Genomic DNA, 20,408 nt, shown 5'->3' with positions numbered 1-20,408 from the left:
TGTGTGTTTGTTGGCAATTTGGAAGATCTGGTATTGGCGAATTTTGGTGGCTCTCTTGGCGTCTGAACAATGGACTGATACTCAATTGTATGACCTGTTCCTAGCTATCTAACGGGCTATCATCGCTTTGTGGATAGGTACAAGATGCACAAATTTACTTATTGATGACTCCTGTTGGGTTACAAGTCATTTTATAGATAAAATGGACTTTTTCTGTGTCATTATAATGAGGATTTGAGAAACTTTAATATTATGAGCAGGTGAAACTTTAATTCTGATGTATTTTTTTTAGAAAACTTTGATATTATATACCACGTGGATATCACACAACATCTGGGTTTGTTTTTACGAATGCTTTAACTAAACATTCACCATAAAATTAGAATGACATTTATTTAAACCCCAAAAACCAAAAGGAAATTTTGATTTTATGAACTTCTTCCAATGATGTATGCTTATAGTCATGTATAAGTTGGTACGCAAATGTCTACATCCTGACGTTGAAACGTTTAACATTTTGTATGCTTATAGTCATGTATAAGTTGGTATGCAACTTTCTGAACTTCTTCCAATGATGTATGCTTATGTATGCTTATAGTCATGTATGGAGGAGAAGGGAATTCCTCCGGACGTTGAAACGTTTAACATTTTGGTTAATTCACTTTGCAAGCAAGGATCCATGAAAGACGCTGAGCTTGCTGTGCAAACAATGGTACGCAAATGTCTACACACTACAACAAAAATTTCACTTATTCACATTTACTAAAACAAGTGTGAAGAAATTTCTTAATATATTCACACTAAAAAATCTTTAAAAAGTATACACATGTAAAAGTGTTAAAAAAATTGAAAAATTATAATTTTTTCACATTTATATGTGTGGAAAAAAAATTCACATATAAAAAGGTGAACAAATGTCACACATATTCACAATTAAAAGTGTGAAAGTCAAATTGTAACACATAATTTGTTCACACCTTTCTTGTGTGAAAGAAATTTGGTGTTACAAATTAATTTTTACACTTCTGAGTGTGAACAATTGATATATAGTTTTACACACTTGAAAGTGTGAACTTTTTTCCCCACATATATAAGTGTAAAAAAATTATGATTTTTCAATTTTTTTTCACACTTTTAAATATGAATACTTTTTAAACATTTTCAAGTGTGAATAAATTAAGAAATTTTTTTACACTTCTTATAACCATATGTGAATAAATAACATTTTTGTTGTAGTGATGTCATGATATAATCACTTATAGTGCACTAATTGACGGATACTGTTTGCGTGGTGCAGTAGACGACGCAAAACAAGTTCTAGATTGAATGGTGGAGAACAATATTGTACCCAACATACTATCATACAACACCCTTATAAATGGATACTGCAAGATGAAGAAACTCAATGAGGCCATACTTCTTTTCCAAAAACTTCAAGATGTGGTTTGATTCCGGATATTTTTACACTCAACATCTGCATCAACTGTTATTGCCGCCTCAATCACGTGAGTTATGGTTTTGCCTTATTAGCCACTATCTTCAAAGAGGGTCATTCCCCCGATTTAACGACTTATAACACCCTCATCAATGGGCTTGTTGTAAGTGATCGGGTGTCTGACGGTGTTGATTTATTCAAGAAACTCCTTCAAGAGAAAGTTTGTGAGCCTGATCAGATTATGTACGGAACTGTTATTAATGGGCTCTGTAAAGTAGGTCACACCAAGAGGGCCCTGGAAGTGCTTAGATCCATGGAAACAAGCTGGTGCACACCATTGGTAGAACACTGCAGTCCCCTAATCGATAGCCTCTGTAGAGACAAATTGGTTGATGACGAACTACAACTCTTCACCAGTATGACTGAAAAAGGAGTCTCTGCGGATGTCATCGCTTACTTATCTCTGATTCGTGGTCTTTGTAACATTGGTCGAGAGAGTGAGGCTACCAGAATGTTGATTGATATGGAGGAAAATGGAACTCCTCCGGATGTTTACACCTTTAACATTTTGGTCAATTCATTTTGCAAGCAAGGATTCGTAAAAGACGCAGAGCTTGTTGTGCAAACGATGGTAAGGAAAGGTCTGTGTCCAGATGTAATCACTTATAATGCACTAATTGATGGATACTGTTTGCGTGGTGAAGTAGATGATGCAAAACAAGTGCTAGATCGCATGGTGGAGAAGGATCTTTTGCCCAACATAACTACCTATAACAGTCTCTGATAAATGGATATTGCAAAAAGAAAAGAATCAACGATGCCGATATTCTTCTCCAAGAAATCCCAAAGAAGGGTTTGGTTCCTGATGTATGTACTTACAATAGTCTATTAGGGCGGTGCTTATAGAACTTCTAAATGAGCGTCCTCATGGCCTAAGACGCGGACGAGTTATTGACACCCATCTTCCTACTTGCTGCGTCCCCATTAGGAGTCTTCACCAAGAAGCTGGAGAACGCACGATGTGGGTCCGATTTATCTTTTTTTTTGTTTGTTTTATATATGTGTGGGGTATATATAGGTGTATTTGTGTGTGAGATAAAAATTATAATTAATTGATGATGTGGCGAAGAAGTTTGGTCCTTATAGATAGTGTCCTGAGGGGAGTCCTGGGTTATGTGATGCTGATGTGGCAGGGAAGAAGCTAGAGGACGGTCCTTCTTATAAGCACAGGCCGTACAAGGTTTATATGAATCCCGGAATCCCGCAGCGGCTAAAAAACTCTTCATCGAGATGCATGACAAGGGTGTGACTCTAGATATAGTTACTTACAAGATCCTATTCCATGGAATGTGCAATAACTCCTGTTGTTTTGATGCGTTGGTTCTTTTTCGTAAGCCCGAAAACAAGGAACTGACGAAAGATATTAGGTTGTATACTATTTTGATTGATGGTTTTAGCAGATGTGGGAAGCCTAACTTGGCATTGGACTTGTTCGATGAACTCTTGGGGAAAGGATTGAAGCCAGATATGATGATATATACGGTGATAATACGTGTGCTCTGCCAAGAAGGTTTATTTGGTAAAGCTAAGTATTTATTTACCAACATGGATGAGAATGGTTGTTTGCCAAATAGTTTCACATACAATGTTTTAGTCTGAGAACTCTTGAAGAAAAACGAGTGTGAAGAGGCAGAGATATTTCATGATGAAATGATCAATCGAGGTTTTATTCCTGATTATGATACTTTAAAGATATTGCTGTACTCAATTCCAAACACAGGACAAGATTCACGAATACTGACTATTATTCAGAAGCTAGCAAGTGAAAGAAAAAACGAAAGTTTAACATCCCGGTTCATTTCCTGAACATCTTAAGGTATGTCAAGTTCGAAATTGGGGATATCAAAATATATTACTGTATATAGGGATTTCTTGCTTGTTTGCTTAAGTTATATAGAACTAGAATTAACATTTAATCTGTTAACTGTTTTATGGTGTTCTGTCTGTCCTAAAATAGTTCTAATTCCAATCACCTATTTATGCAACTTAATCATGAGATACATGTATGTCTGTGTTTGTTTATACTATATAGTTCTTTTGATTTTATATATGAAGACATGACCGATCCCCATGTTATATATACAACTCCCTATGTACTTGTGACTATTGAATGTTAAGAACCCTATTTTTCTACGTGAATACTGATATTAGCTGAAGTCTTGAAGAAAAAAATGAAAGAAGATTGTAAACTCTGGATTTATCCAACAGTTATGAACTGCCACCACCAAAGATGAAAATTTGAAACAAATAAATTTGGGAAGTTTTCATTCCAGTTACTATTTTGTACCTGTTGTGTAAATCTAACCGCCAAAATTCTGTTATTTCTCTATCTGACTTGCTTTCACTGCCAACTGTTTTCGCCATGGAGATTTATGAAAGTTTACCATTCCGAAATATAGATTTATCTTCCCTTTTTTTCCTGCTAATCATTGCCATTTCCGAAATATAGATATTAAAAGGGTCTTGATTTTGCCATTAATTTTTGTTCCTCACTTATTTGATATAATGGCAGAAGAGTTTAAGGTTTTCTTTAACAGTAATTATTTGTAGTCAAGATTTGGTTTAAGAAGGTATTCACTTATCATGACGAAGCCTGAACTTAATCGATCTACATAATCCCTAACAACCCGATAGCTGACCCGATCCATTCATTATTGGCTTGTTTCTCCAATGTTTTTAATGGCTTTTTTTCACCCCAAAAAAGCTCTCTCCAACTTAAAATATGTTTCCGAGAAAAATATATGCTTTTCCTTAGAAGGGTTTTCCCTTGGTTAAAGGTTATCCCAGGATGAGCCATTCTGTACAATGAATGCCTTTCCCCTTCATTAATCATTCCACTGTCCTTTCCCTTTCTAAGCAATTACATTTTTTGGGTATCCCTGGTGATATTTGTACAATGATACACTACAACTCTTCACCAAATATGACTGAAAACGGCGGCTCTCCTGATGTTATCACTTGCAGCTCTTTGATTTTGGTAGTGAGGAATTTGGAAGTGAAAGGAATGGAGATTTTGTTATAACACATTTTGATGATAGATGTGGGTTTTAGTTGGGATAATATATCTACTTGTTTGACGATATTGATGATAGATGCATAAACATATATTTATTACGAGTATTAATTTTAAGAAACGTTTATTACCACACAAGAGTTAACTACACTTTTCGTCCCTTTACAACATTACAATCCAATAATCGATAGCCTCTGCAAAGACAAAATGGTTGATGATGCACTACAACTCTTCACCAATATGACTGAAAAAGGAGTCTCGATCTGCTGATGTCATCACTTACAATTCTCTGATTCATGGTCTTTGTAACTTTGGTAGGGAGATTGAGGCTACAAGAACGTTGTTTGATATGGAGGAGGACGGAGTTCCTCCGGGCGTTGAAACCTTTAACATTTTGGTTAATTGACTTTGCAAGCAAGGAGCCATGAAAGATGCTGAGCTTGCTGTGCAAACAATGGTACGGAAAGGTCTACATCCTGATGTAATCACTTATAGTGCACTAATTCATGGATACTGTTTGCGTGGTGAAGTAAAAGAAGCAAAACAAGTGCTAGATCGCATGATGGAGAAGGATTCTGAACCCGACATAATAACATACAATAGCCTCATAAATGGATACTGCAAGAAGAAGAAAATCGATGAGGCGATGATTCTTTTTCAGGAAATCGAAGACATTGGTTTGATTCCAGATGATGTTACTTATAATAGTCTGATACAAGGTTTGTTTAAATCAGGGAATCCCACAGCAGCAAGAAAACTCTTCAATAAGATGCAACCCAATGGTGTAACTCCAACTACATTTACTTATCATATCTTGTTTCATGGAATGTGCCAAAACTCCCAGGTTTCGGATGCGTTGGTTCTCTTTTGAATGCCCAAAAACAGTGAATTGATGAAAGATGTAGAGTTGTATACTATTTTGATTGATGGGTATGGGAAATGTGGGAAGCCTGACATGGCGATTGTCCTGTTTGAAGAACTTCTGGTGAAAGGAGTGAAGCCGGGTATAAAGACATACACGGTGATGTTACATGTGCTTTTCCAAGAAGGGTTATATTCGATAAAAATAAATAAATGTTTTCTAGGATGGAAGAGAATGGGTGTTTTCCGGATGCTGTTGTATACAATGTTATTCTTCAAGAGTTGCTGAAGAAAAACGAGTGTGGACAGGCAGAGATATTTTTGGAAGAAATGTTCAACAGAGGCTTCTTGCCTGATTCTACCACTCTTAACATGTTGCTTCCCTCAATTTCAAGAGCAGGACAAGATTCTCGTATGCATACTATGATTCAGAAGTTTGCAAGCGTAGATAGAAAAGATTCTAGTGTAACATCTAGGCACACTTCCTGAACTTACTAAGGTATATAAAGCTCTTTGGGGACACCTATTACAATTGTTTGAGTTTTATCGAACATGATTTGATAGTTAGATTGTTGACTAGCTAGTAATGATGGATCTTCTGATTGAATTCATCGCGTACTACAGACTTGTTATTCTGGTCAAAATTGTAACCATTTGAACAATTCCAACCAATTGAATTGGGTGGAAAGACAGAAAGATGGATATGTTGTAAGTCTAGTCACAATCAAGAAGCTACTTGATGCAGTGGTGGATTTTTGTGTCATTCTGAGAGTTTAACTGGGTTTAATTTTTGGAACGTATTTTGTCTAAAATTTCACTGTTTCTCTTTTGGGTCTTGCTAATGCTGGATGTCATTAACATGCATACAATAGTAGTATTTTATTATAAAATTCTAAGGGGTGGGGTTGTAACACTTGTTCTGCTCTCCACGTATCAACTTGTTTGTAACTTTATCATGCTATCCATGGTAGTTAATACGGTAAATATATTATATATAGTTCAAAGTGAGACTACCCTCAACCACTTAGTTGAGGATACATGGAAACCTGGTAATATTGCTAGGCCAAAGGCCCTTTGGCCAGAGCTTTATTTCCAATAGGTCCTATGGAAAATTAACATATTTAAAGAGGACTAGAATTAATCAAATGCATTCAAAGTCTGTTAGAGTGTATCTATTAATGCACACCTTCATTTACTTAGTTAGATTATTGTTGTAAATTGTAATAGTACAGTTTAACGGATTGATCAAATAATATTATTTTGTATCACTCTTTAAAAATTTTCTATCGATTGTCAGGTTCAAATATGATCACGCATCCTCTATATTTAGATAATAATATACTTTTTAAATGAAATTATTTGGGAGGTTTATGCATTAAAAATTCTCTTTCAGTCACATTCAAGTTCAACCCATTATTCCCTTCTTTATATTACCCATTTGGTGCGTTCATCAGATCTTTGTTCAGTTCTTGGATCGCTAATGAATCATCAGCAATCCAAGTGATGAACTCGGGCACTGCAACACTTTTAAGTTCCGTGCTTTCCCTACGGTCATTTTTTTTTTTGAACAAGTGTCATTGCCTCTTCATTGTCCAGTAGAAATCGATCACGTCACTAGCACAGTCAATCCCTATGGTCATGGGTGTTGTAATTATGTCCTTGTGGATCAGGAGTTGGGTGAGTTGGACACACCAAGCTGGGAAATTGTGCACATCCATGATTTTTATCGACAGGTTGTAATTATGATTTTGCACAAGGAGCTCAATGTGAAAATGTAGCAAACTATTAAATCCAACAGAAGTCATTAAGCGCAAAAACAAGGTAAATTGATAACTAAAGGATAAAGGTGTAGATTATGTTTTTAGATTGAATGCATATAGTTTAAACTCATGTTTATGCCTTTCAATTTTTTGGTCTCTGCGCAAATAGTCCTCATACCAGTGACACAAATTATTTGTTTCTTATGTTCCCATTGTTGAAGGATAAACCAGCATGTCAAATTGTTAGTGGCTTGATAACCGTGTCAAAATGCTATTCAAGCAAGGTCAAATATAACTAGTTCAAATACAAAAATATTACGAGTTCACTTTTTTATCTAATAAACCGTTACTTTTGATTGATTACCTTGCTTTGAATAGTTTACGGAACCTGCATCCTCTGTTTACGTAGTAATTAACGTCTGTTGTTTGTTAGTACTGTTTGTAATATTGCAATGTTGTTTTCTGCACATATCTTCCTAACAGCCCCCACACCTTTCACATGCAGGATTGGGTGATAATCTTCAAACAGCCGAAGCAATAGCCCATGAATGTAGGATTTTTGGATTTAAAACCAACTAGAGAAAGGTACCCGTGTATTGCGACGGTGATGTAGGTGGCGGCAGTGGTGGTGATGTAATGGCGGCAACGTGTGTGGTGGTGGCGGTGAGCGGCGGTGGTGGCGGCAGAGATTGGTGGTGGCGGCAGTGGCGCCGGTGAGTAATGAAAGTGATGTAATGTGGCAATAATGTATGATACATCATGCATTAGAATGTGTTCAATGTTAAACTTAAAATCAATATTGAAATTTTAAGTTGAATGTTGAAAATCAAAAGTAAATCTACTTTATAACATACTATAGATGATAGAAAATCTAATTAGTAGAAAACAGACACCACATCGTAAGTTAACGTCGTCATGATCTCACACGCCGTAAATTGTCATCCTTGCAACGTGCAAATATTAGACTAGTATAATTATTAATCGTTAAAGATCATCAATATTACCCATTCCATACAAAACCTCACATACTATTATTTAAATATTTTTTAGATAACGAATAAATGGTTGACCTCATAAATTTTATGCGGTAATCATTTGCAGATTTTTAACATAAATTTATACTCCAGTTCTCAAAATTTTACAAGATGCACCTAATAAATCATCCTCACGTGAGAGTGTGCACTAAGCCCAATTTTTATCTATGGAATAAATTAAAATGCGGTAGATTTCTAAGGGAACCCAAATATGATAATATCTTTATTTCTATACGTTCACCCGCCAATTATTTGAACCATCAATCATAAAGTTCAGTTATAATTAATCATATCATTGATATCAAACAAAGTTGAACGTTGTTAAGTGTTAACAATAGGGTCAATTGCTCTTACGGATATATCATATATGTGTTTAATAAAACAAATTTCTCTTTTATTCCCTTATACAACTATCTTCGCAATTGAACAAAAAATCTTACTAAAAATCTTCACAAGTGAACAAATTTCTCAGTGATGTCAGAATGAGGTTAAAAAAACTCCTATTGTATTGTCTGTGAGACATTACACTGCTAGTGGTTCTCTAAAATTCACCAAGCTCCATGATGCCCTCCAACTGTTTGATAAAATGCTTCAGAGACAACCTCGACCTCGTCGAATTTAATAAGCTAGTTACTGCTATTGTTAAGATGAAACATTATTCCACTGCCCTTTCCCTCTTTAGACAAATATATCTGATGGAAATTCAGCCGGATATCTATACATTCAACATCTCTATTAACTGCTATTGTCGTCTAAATAAAGTTGGTTATGGTTTTGCCTTATTAGCCATCATCTTCAAACAAGGTCATTCCCCCGATTTATTGACTTATACCACCCTCATTAATGGGCTTGTTCTAAGTGATCAGGTTTTTGATGCTGTTGAGTTATTCAAGAAACTGCTTCGAGACAAAACATGTGAGCCTGATCAGTTTATGTATGGAACCGTTGTTAATGGGCTCTGTAAAGTAGGTCACTCTAAGAGGGCCCTCGAAGTGCTCAGGTTCATGGAAAAAAGCACTTGCCAACCCGTGGTACAACATTACAATCCAATAATCGATAGCTTATGCAAAGACAATATGGTTGATATATGATGCACTACAACTCTTCACCAATATGACTGAGAAAGGCGTTTCAGCTGATGTCATCACTTACAGCTCTTTGATTCATGGTCTATGTAACTTTGGTCGGAAGAGTGAGGCTACGAGAATGTTGATTGATATGGAGGAGAAAGGAATTCCCCCAAATGTTCACAACTTTAACATTTTGGTCAATTCATTTTGCAAGCAAGGATCCATAAAAGACGCGGAACTTGCTGTGCAAACAATGGTACGAAGAGGTATACATCCCGATGTAATCACTTTTAGTGCACTAATTGACGGATACTGTTTACGTGGTGAAGTAGATGAAGCAAAAAAAGTGTTAGATTGCATGGTGGAGAACGATATTACACCTAACATAGTTACCTATAGCAGCCTGATAAGTGGATACTGCAAGAAGAAGAAAATTGATGAGGCGATGATTCTTTTTCGGGAATTAAAAGACAAGGGTTTGACTCCAAATGTTGTTACCTACAGTACTCTATTACAAGGTTTATTTGAATCCAATTATCCCGCAGCGGCTAAAAAACTCTTCAGTGAGATGCAAGCCAAGGGTGTAACTCCAGATATATATACTTATGGAATCTTGTTTCATGGAATGTGCCAAAACTCTCAGGTTTCTGATGCACTAGTTCTCTTTCGTATGCCCAAAAATACTGAATTGATGAAACATGCAGGGTTGTATACTATTTTAATCGATGGGTATGGCAAATCTGGGAAGCCTGACATGGCAATGGACCTGTTTGATGAACTTCTGATAAAAGGAGTTAAGCCGGATATAAAGACGTACACGGTGATGTTACGTGTGCTTTGCCAAGAAGGGTTATTCGATAAAACTAAAGAAATGTTTTCTAAGATGAAACAGAATGGGTGTTTTCCGAATGCTGTTGCATACAATGTTATTATTCAAGAGTTGCTGAGGAAAAATGAGTGTGGACGGGCTGAGATATATCTGGAGGAAATGTTCAACCGGGGTTTCTTGCCTGATAGTACCACTTTTGAGATGTTGCTTCACCTAATACTAAATGTAAGACAAGATTCCCGTATGCGAACTCTCATTCAGAAGCTTGTAAGTATAGAGGAAAAGACGCTAATGTAACATCTAGGCTCATTTCCTGAACTTACTAAGGTATGTAAAGCTCGTTGGGGATACCTATTAGAATAGTCCATTTTGATAGTTAAAACACCTCCTTTTCAACTCTATAACCGATTAAAGAACCTTATGATTAAGTATGTAAAAGAGGCTTTAGGTTTGACAACAAAAACTCCAATTATAATGTTAGCTTTATTTAATTTTTCAGAGGCTCCCCAGACGTCATGTTAGATTTATTAGTTTACTACTTTACAGTGTGCCTGCAGCAGTCAAAAGACTGCTTATTTATTTGCTATTATTTTAATGTTCAATGATTTGAACTGAAAATATGATTACAATGACGGAAGAGAATGATCCTTTGCTATACTCTAATGTTACTGCTTAAGAATTTTTTAAAAGATCATGAATGTCGGGACGCGGAGATATAAGAAATGATCAATGGAGGTTTTATGCCTGATTATTCCTTCTGACAAGTTGCCACCTCCTAATGATGACCATAGGACAATATTCCTCTATGTTACTCATCATGTAGAAGCTAAGAAATGTCGAAAGAGGAGATAGTAGAATACCTGATTTAACATCTTGTATCATTTCATTAAGTTCTAAGGTATATCAAGGTTCAGTTTGGGGTGTTTATGTTGTTGGTAGGTCTTACCTGCTTTCTTGAACATGATCTGATAATTTGTGTGTTATGCTTGTTATGTCCAGTGTCCGATATGTTGGAAATTGGTTTCGTCTTGTTATACTTTTTAAATGATTCCTTGAAAATGTTTCAAGCTTTTTTGGACCAGTCGTTGGAACCTCTGTTGTTGATCAGGGAGTGATTGTACTTGTATATAGCACCTTTTGAAGATTATTATCGCAATTTTTCCTTGAATTCATCCGACATCCAGGTTTTACAAGTTTTCTGCAATGTACATCTTGAATATGGGTTCATAATGATATCCGAATACTTGAATGGTGCGTTTTGAAAGTATCATTTGATCTAGGTAATGTGATCCAAATAAACATTTGTAACAAAAGGGTGGTAGAAGACATTGTTTACGTGTCCTAATATTGTATAAGGTTGTAATGCATAAATACTATGTTTGTGTTATGTTAATTTCAAAAAAAATTCGAACATTCAGTCAGAACATAACATTACGTACCCTAAATAATAAGAGGTTAACTATGAACCGTTACAAGTATTCGGAGGGAAAACCCTCAAGGCTTGTCATGATGATCTAACTCAAAATTTTAGGTAAAACTGAGAGAGTTTTTAACCAGTTGGGCTCACCATCATTGACATGTAAATTTCAAGTAATCAACTTTTTGACCTTGAAAAGTCCATTATTTATACGAGTATTTTTTATGTTTTTAGGAAGAGTACTTTAAGAAAAAATTATTTAACATTTTATGACTTGTGACAATTTGTCTTGGGAAGTGATATTCGTATCATTGTTTTTGATTAATGTACTACAAAATACAAATTTTATAGCTGACTGTACAAGCCAGTACTGCACATGTGTGGTACATTAATCAAAACAAATGTTACCAATATCATTTCCAATTTGTCTTTGAAGCTACAGCTGAAGCAAAGATCTGATTCCTACTACCGTGAGGCGTGAACACACATGGTTTGATAAGGTATATAAATCCACTGAAGCAAAGATCTGATTCCTACTACCGTGAGGCGTGAACACACATGGTTTGATAAGGTATATAAATCCACAAATGAAAATGATTTCTTAACTAAAACGTTTAAACTAGACATGTTAATTAAGATTATCTTTTTGTTATGGTAATAATCTAGTCAGTCATCAATCAAAAAATGCAGTAATTAATTAAGGAAGCGGCTATCTATACAGGTTAGCAACGTACGAACGTTTTCCAAGTGAGCCACGGGAGTGACGGTTTTGCGATTCTCTTTAAGGGCCCGTGGGGTAAGGCTGGCAATTTTGATACGAAATCTGTTAACACGACACGACACGACTTGTTCTTAACAGGTTTCGTGTTTGACCTTAACAGGTTTCGTGTCTTAACAGGTCTGGACTTGTTAAGACCTGTTAAGATTCGTGTCTTAACAGATCCGGACCTGTTAGGACATGTTAAGACCTCTTAAGGTTATACATATATATAAAATACTAAGAAATGATTATTATGATTTGATATATGATTTTTATAAGGTAAGATGTCTATGAACTTTTGTAATGTAAGGATTATTATCGTTATATAATAGTTGAGATTTGTAAAAGTTTTTGTATCGTTAAGTTTTTTTTTTAGTATTAGTCAAGAATTTTATAAAATATATGTTAACATGTTTCTTAATAGGTGCACCTGTTAATTTTCGTGTCGTGTTCGTGTTTGAAAAAGACGACACGATTAGTTAACAGGTCGTGTTCGTGTTTGATCTTAACAGGTTCGTGTCTTAACAGGTTTCGTGTGACCTGTTATGCCAGCCTTACCGTGGGGGCCCGGGCCACCACCGCTTTTTCGTTTAGTAGTACTAATATATCCGTATTTCGTCCAAAATAATTTATATCTATTAAGTCAGCCCCCAAGGATTATTTTTTAAAAAACTTTTGATACGTTTAATAAATTTAATAGTTCAATAAAACTTACCTTTTTAGTTTTTATAACCCACAATTAACTTAGTCCATTTATAATATTCTAAGTTTTAGCCTACAATTCACAATTCACGTAACAAGGTCTTCCTCCCTTTTTGAGTTTTAGGCTCCAAGAAAAAATAAAATTTACTTTTTTAGTTTTTATAACCCACAATTCACTTAGTCCATTCATAATTCTGTTTTAGCCAACAATCCACGATTCACGTAGCAAGGTATTCCTTCAACAATCCAACACCTTTTCTCTTGGTATATTTATAAGTCTTTGTAGTTTTTGTTGGTTAGAAACTATGTTTGGTAATTTGAATGGATAACTTAGATTATTAGTGTTATTTTTGTTTGGCCCAATCTAATTAATTATATTGCATGACCATAATATAATACCTGTAACATAACGATGACAAAAAAAAAAAAATTTGGCCCCCACCGCTTAAACCATTAAAATTCGCCACCGTATCTATACACATTAACTATTCCCAGAACCACATCTGAAACGTTCCGTTTTATATAAAACGTCGCATTTATCGCCCCGTTGCATATAAAACGTCACGTTTGGTCAGTGTGTAGATAGTATATGCATCAATGAATATACTATCTTAAAAGTGAGTATATACACAAACAAGAAAAAAAAAACAACGTTCTAATTTATTACCTTATAGTACTACTATCTTTGCAATTGAACAAAAAATTTCTTAAAATCTTCACAAGTGAACAAATTTCTCACTCATGTTCAAAAATCAAAATGATACATGCAAGAACTTCCAATGTATTGTTCGTGAGACATTACACTGCTACTGGTCCCCTTAAATTCACCAAGCTCCATGATGCCCTCCAAATGTTTGATGAAATGCTTCTTAGACAACCTCGACCTTCTATCGTCGAATTTAATAAGCTAGCTACCGCTGTTGTTAAGATGAAACATTATTCCACTGCTCTTTCCCTCTTTAGACAAATACATTTGATGGGTATTGCTTCTAATATGTATACAATCAACATTTCTATGAACTGCTATTGTCGTCTAAATAAAGTTGGTTTTGGTTTTGCCTTGTTAGCCACCATCTTCAAACAAGGTCATTCCGCTAATTTATCGACTTATACCACCCTCATTAATGGGCTTGTTCTAAGTGATCGGGTTTTTGAAGCCGTGGAGTTATTCAAGAAACTGCTTCGAGACAAAACATGTGAGCCAGATCAGTATATGTATGGAACCGTTATTAATGGGCTCTGTAAAGTAGGTTGCACTAAAAGGGCCCTCGAAGTGCTCAGAATTATGGAGAAAGGTTCCTGCAAACCAATGGTACACCACTACAATCCAATAATCGATAGCCTATGCAAAGACAACATGGTTGATGATGCACTACAACTTTTCACCAATATGACTGAGAAAGGCGTTTCAGCTGATGTCATCACTTACAGCTCTTTGATTCATGGTCTATGCAACTTTGGTCGGGAGAGTGAGGCTACGAGAATGTTGATTGATATGGAGGAGAAAGGGATTCCTCCAAATGTTCACACCTTTAACATTTTGGTAAGTTCATTTTGCAAGCAAGGATCCGTAAAAGACGCAGAGCTTGCTATGCAAACAATGATACGAAGAGGTCTACATCCCGATGTAATCACTTATAATGCACTAGTTGATGGATATTGTTTACGTGGTGAAGTTGACGAAGCAAAACAAGTTCTAGATCGCATGGTGGAGAAAGATATTGCACCTAACATAGTTACCTATAGCAGCCTAATAAATGGATACTGCAAGAAGAAGAAAATCGATGAGGCAATGATTCTTTTTCGGGAAATCCAAGACAAGGGTTTGACTCCCAATGTTGTTACGTACAGTACTCTATTACAAGGTTTATTTGAATCCAATTATCCCGCGGCGGCTAAAAAACTCTTCAGTGAGATGCAAGCCAAGGGTGTGGCTCCAGATGTATATACTTATGGAATCTTGTTTCATGGAATGTGCAAAAACTCCCAGGTTTCTGATGCACTAGTTCTTTTTCGTATGCCCAAAAATTCTGAATTGATGAAACATGCAGGGTTGTATACTATTCTGATCGATGGGTGTGGCAAATCTGGGAAGCCTGACATGGCAATGGACCTGTTTGATGAACTTCTGTTAAAAGGAGTGAAGCCGGATATAAAGACATACACGGTGATGTTACGCGTGCTTTGCCAAGAAGGTTTCTTCGATAAAACTAAAGAAATGCTTTCTAAGATGGAACAGAATGGGTGTTTTCCGAATGCTGTTGCATACAATGTTATCATTCAAGAGTTCCTGAAGAAAAACGAGTGTGGACAGGCAGAAATATATCTGGAGGAAATGTTCAACCGAGGTTTCTTGCCTGATAGTACCACTTTCGAGATGTTGCTTCACCTAATTCCAAATTTAGGACAAGATTCTCCTATTCGAACTCTCATTCAAAAGCTTGTAAGTATAAAAAGAAAAGATGCTACTGTAACATCTGGGCTCATTTCCGAAACTTAATAAGGTATGTATAGCTCGTTGGGGATACCTATTAGAATAGTCCATTTTGATAGTTAAAACACCTCTTTTTCAACTTCAAAACAGATATCAGTTGAAGAACTCTATGACAAACAATGTAAAAGAGTTAGGTTCTACAACCAAATGTTGAAATGCCGCCATTAAACTGGAAGTTGGGAAACAAACAGTCCATTTATAATGTTAGCTTTATCTTATTTTTTAGAGGCTCCCCAGATGTCATGTTAGATTTTTTTGTTTAGTACTTTACAGTCTGCTTGCAAAAGTCAAAGGACTACTTATTTATAAGCTATTATTACAAGGATGGAAGAGAATTGAAGTGATTAATGGACGCAGAGATATATAGAAATGATCAATGGAGGTTTTATGCCTGATTATTCCTTCTGACAAGTTACCACCTCCTAATGATGAACATAGGACAATATTCCCCTGTATTAAACATTATGTAGAAGCTAAGAAATGTCGAAAGAGTAGATTGTAGAATACCTGTTTAACATCTTCTATTATTCATTAACTTTTAAGGTATATTCAGTTTGGGGTGTTTATGTTGTTGGTAGGTGTTACCTGCTTTCTGGGACATGATCTGATAATTTAACTGTTGTTATGTCCATGTTTATGTGTCCGATATGTTGGAAATTGGTTTCAACTTGCCTACTTTTTTAAGAGATTCATTTAAAAATGTTTGTAGATTTTTTGGACCAGTTGTTGGCACCTCTGCTGTTGATCGGGGAGTGATCGTACTTGTATCTAGCACCTTTAGAAGATTCTTATCGCAGTTTTCTTTGAATTCGATATCCAGATTCTAGAAGTTTTCTGCAATGTACTTATAATATATAGGTTCATAATGATATTTGAAAGCATGACTTGCATCTTAGTATTTCACCCTACCCTTTTTGATATCTTTTTACTCCCTGGCCAAATCCTATTCACAACCTAACTTTTTACGTTTGAGAACTTCGTGATAAAGAACGCAAAAGAACCTTCATAGCTATAGATTTTAAAACGCATACATCGAAATGTTGATATTAGGCCACCACGGAAATGGAAAGTTGGAGGTAGTATAATTTTTCAGATCAAAGGATGCCAACAGCTAAGTCAGCTCGGACATCCTAATCTTTTGGCGAAAATATGATTGATTTCTGTAGCTGAAATGTTGTTCTGGTCAAACTAGGTTGTTGATATATCTGTTGGTGATGGATAACACTTTAAAAATCATTGCACAACTATCATCAAGAGAATTAAGAAGAAGGTTCTTTACTTGATATAGTGCGAATAAGTATTTCATTTATATGGGTATATTAATGTGTTGAGGGAATGAATTATGAGTAGTGATGAATATGAACAATAATCAAGCACTGAATTCTCATATTCGTAAGGATTTTGTTAATAACAGTTTAAAGGTCGTTAATATCATGTATAATAGATGGTACTTAATATATAAATTGTTTATTCCTTAATTTAACGATAAGATACGAATTTTTATGCACGCTAAAAACTAAAATCTATATGGTTATTATTAGCAAAACCCAAACTTGTAACTTAATTTTGCTTGATATCTATGATAATGGCTTTTTTTTTAACAGTTAGTCGGTATTCGACATCAGAAAATTCATCACCGTATAATGGTGAAGCTTTGCACGTACTCTAGACTACGAGATGTAGACCATAAGCCGTTACAGGTAATTCAGGGAAAAACCCACGGACTTGTCACTTCTAAGAGTCGAACCCAAGATATGTGAGAAAAACCAAAGATGCATTTGCTTATGGCTTTTGGTAAATCTGTTGCACATCTTTTTGGACCATCTTCAATTCCTGGACCGCAATATCCTCTTGGACCATCTTCATGACTCTGATATTGAAACACTTGCTACGTTCATTTAAGTCCAATTATAAAAATTGAGTTCTATTGAACCAGTGTGCGGCTGTGGGCCTTACATCTTATTTTAATCGAATCGAATAGTCGATATTTTTGAATCGATATACACTTCTATCCGATTTTTTTAATTAAATTATGTTGCCAAATCGTGAATCATTAAACAAAACGAATTATACTCTTGCGATCCTCCTATTTAACTTAGCTAAAATCAATTACATATGAAATAAAATTAAATAAACAAAGTAGTTTTTTTAGACGAGCCGACCTTATAAGAATCCACACTAGTCGAGTTCGAGGTTTACCTAAAAAGATCGAAATCAGACAAACTTGAGCTCAACTACTTGACTCTTTTATAACACCGAGGGTGCTTGTTAGTGGTATAGAAAGTTGAGAATGAGTTTAATTACTAGTTGAATTGTTTGAATAATAGATTTGATTACTTTAGAAAATGAATTATATCCATATTCAAATTAAAAGACAATATCATTATACTCAAATTAAATAATGGGAAGATTGAGGCCGTTAGGATTTATCTCACGTATCGTGTTATCGGTCCGTAATGCCATCATATGGGAAACATTATATTACAACCTTTAACATTATGTATGACAATGAAATGAAAATGGGAGCACAACTCATTAACGTATGTTGTTCCTTTCTATGACGAATCATTTCCATGTGGACCTTCTGATTTGACACTTTAACGAAAACGATCGAATATTATTTAACTCACATTTGTCATATATCGTGACTTGGTATATGTATAAACACAAATCCATGTTACAGAATGAATATCCATTATGATAGCAATTGACTTTTTTATACCACATCTAAATTTTCTCAATTTTGCGTGCAGAAATACATATAGTCAATTTTAAAATGTTGAAGTTTATGTATACTATAGGACTTCCGTGCACACATAAAGATATCATTTTAAAGATAGCAAAACGGGCCAATGTGGTAGTTGATTTTTTGGGCTTGAATCAAAAATTAGTTTTTGGCATTGGTTGAAACATGATGGGGTCGGTCACTTGACTCAAAGCACAGCTTTACATTTTAGCTATATTTTTCCTGTGTTGTTTGGACGCCAACTAAATAACTAAGCTTCAAGTATGTAGTGCCAGTTTGTTGACAATTTGGCAAGTTTTGATAAAAGAACTAGCCAATAATATTTAGCTACATGTATTTGGCCAAAAACTTGTCAATACTAGCCCAATGTTAAGGGTATAGTGCATTTGTTTTTCCAATTGTTGCCAAGCAAAAATAATAATAATAATAATAATAATAATAATAGAGGCTTCCAACATTCACATAGACGCTCCCCAACGTTCACTAGCATCGGCCAAAACTAACCGATATAACTTGCCATTAAAGTTGTCGATGCATGTGTTATAGCCTTGCCAAAAAGCCGAAACTAACCGATGCTTTTTGCCGATACTTTTTGCCGACTACACCCTTCTTCCTAATATGATGTTGTATTCCGTCTACGCATTCTAATAGCCAAATATATGCACCAACTTGCCTAACCCAGATAGATGAAGCCCCTGCCAATTTGTAACATTTGCAAATTTCGACTCGTTTACTTTTAATAAACATGATTTATACGTGGTTATTTGATTCTTGAACTGTTGATTTAAACATGTTAAATGACTAATTATTCTAGTCGACTTGACTAATGCATTTCTTTAACTATGAAATTAGAAAACGTGTAACACCCCAATTCTTTAAAGGTAATAGAAAATTAACTCTTTTTATAGTTTTAACATTAAATTAATTTCCTAGTATTTTGTTTTGAGAAAATGGGTTAATTTAGTTGGAACATTAGTGGATAGTGGGTATTATACCCACTAAATTGAAACAAAAACGTGGCAAGGGGTGGATAACCCAGCCACATTTGGATAATCTAAAATTTTTGTGTTTCTTCATCCTTCCTTCCACCTCCTCTTCATATCAATCAAGTAAATTACATTGATCCATATAATTAATCAATCTTTCAAGTGAATAAAAATAACAACCATCAATAATCATCAATAAACCAAAATTTAAAAGCTAGGGTTTGTGTAAATTGAGATGGTGGCCGAATTTTAAAGAAGAAAGGGAGGAGAAATTGGAGATTTTATATTGTTTGATTGTTCTTTAAGGTAAGTAATTCTTCCTAATTATTGAACTATAGTTTGGGGTTTTTTTTATTATTGAAATTAGGGTTCTTGAATATTGAATTTGGGGATTTTGTTATATTGGGAATTTTGATGAACCCTAATGGAGATCAAAAAGGAAGAATTTAGGATTATTGAAAATAAAGTTTTTATGGTAAAACTCCATGATGATAAACTACGTATTTTAGGTGTTTGGCTAGAATTATATTATGAATTTGATGATGGAACTTATGATGAAAGAGTTTGAGTAGCCAAACACCATAGTAATCGAAGTCATGATTAATTTAGTTAGATAGTTGTGAAGGAAATGAGTTTATAGAACTCATAGCTATATATTATATATTGTGTAGGTGGTGAAGAGCATTTTGTTGAATCTTGTAGCCATATTGTGCATAAAACTCAAGTAGAGTTTAATACCCAAGATCAAGGTGAGTGTGTATGTATATGTTCATAATTTGTGATATGGAGGGCATAGATGAATAATTCCTATTACCTCATTTGTATGATTGAATTTGTGTAAGACTAGTAGATGATGATATACCTACTAGCATAATTTGGGTGTAAGACTAGTAGATGATGAGATACCTACTAGCATATATCCTTGTCCAAGTAGAATTTACATGATCATGATTTGTTTGTTGTTGTTACTTTGATTGTTGAATGATCGGCTTAAGTATTTATGTGTATTTTACGGGATATAGTTATATTGATATATTGATCATACATATATGCATTCACTAAGCTTTATAGCTTACATTTTAGTTGTTTCACTCTTTTATAGGAGTTGGTAGTAGCAAGAGCAAGGAAGTTTTAGAGTGAAGTGCAAGTTGAAGGTTCTTGCCATCTTAGAAGGTTGGCATTTTGGGTAACTTGGGTAGAACATTCCTTTGATACATGTTGGCTCTTGATACATCTCCTTT

The 20,408-nt window shown here is 35.0% G+C and overlaps 2 protein-coding genes and 1 pseudogene across 2 annotated transcripts; all 3 read left to right on the top strand.

Moving 5' to 3' along the window:
• The first annotated feature begins 636 nt into the window (after positions 1-636).
• LOC122587601 lies at positions 637-6,165 on the top strand (annotated as a pseudogene).
• Positions 6,166-8,682: 2,517 nt separating this feature from the next.
• On the top strand, positions 8,683-9,286 carry LOC122587018 (putative pentatricopeptide repeat-containing protein At1g12700, mitochondrial). The gene has a single exon (XM_043759078.1). The coding sequence runs from the start codon at positions 8,724-8,726 to the stop codon at positions 9,252-9,254; it is 531 nt and encodes a 176-aa protein (XP_043615013.1). The 5' UTR covers positions 8,683-8,723; the 3' UTR covers positions 9,255-9,286.
• An 80-nt stretch (positions 9,287-9,366) lies between these two features.
• LOC122587600 (pentatricopeptide repeat-containing protein At3g22470, mitochondrial-like) lies at positions 9,367-15,987 on the top strand. The gene is made up of 2 exons (XM_043759777.1): positions 9,367-10,355; positions 13,560-15,987. Exons 1-2 carry the CDS (start codon positions 9,370-9,372, stop codon positions 15,439-15,441), a joined length of 2,868 nt encoding a protein of 955 aa, XP_043615712.1. The 5' UTR covers positions 9,367-9,369; the 3' UTR covers positions 15,442-15,987.
• Positions 15,988-20,408: the final 4,421 nt, after the last annotated feature.

This window comes from Erigeron canadensis, chromosome 2, assembly GCF_010389155.1.
Source record: "Erigeron canadensis isolate Cc75 chromosome 2, C_canadensis_v1, whole genome shotgun sequence".
Classification (NCBI taxonomy): Eukaryota; Viridiplantae; Streptophyta; class Magnoliopsida; order Asterales; family Asteraceae; genus Erigeron; species Erigeron canadensis.
The sequence above is the reverse complement of the archived record's forward strand: the minus strand, read 5'-3'. Positions and strand labels throughout refer to the sequence as shown.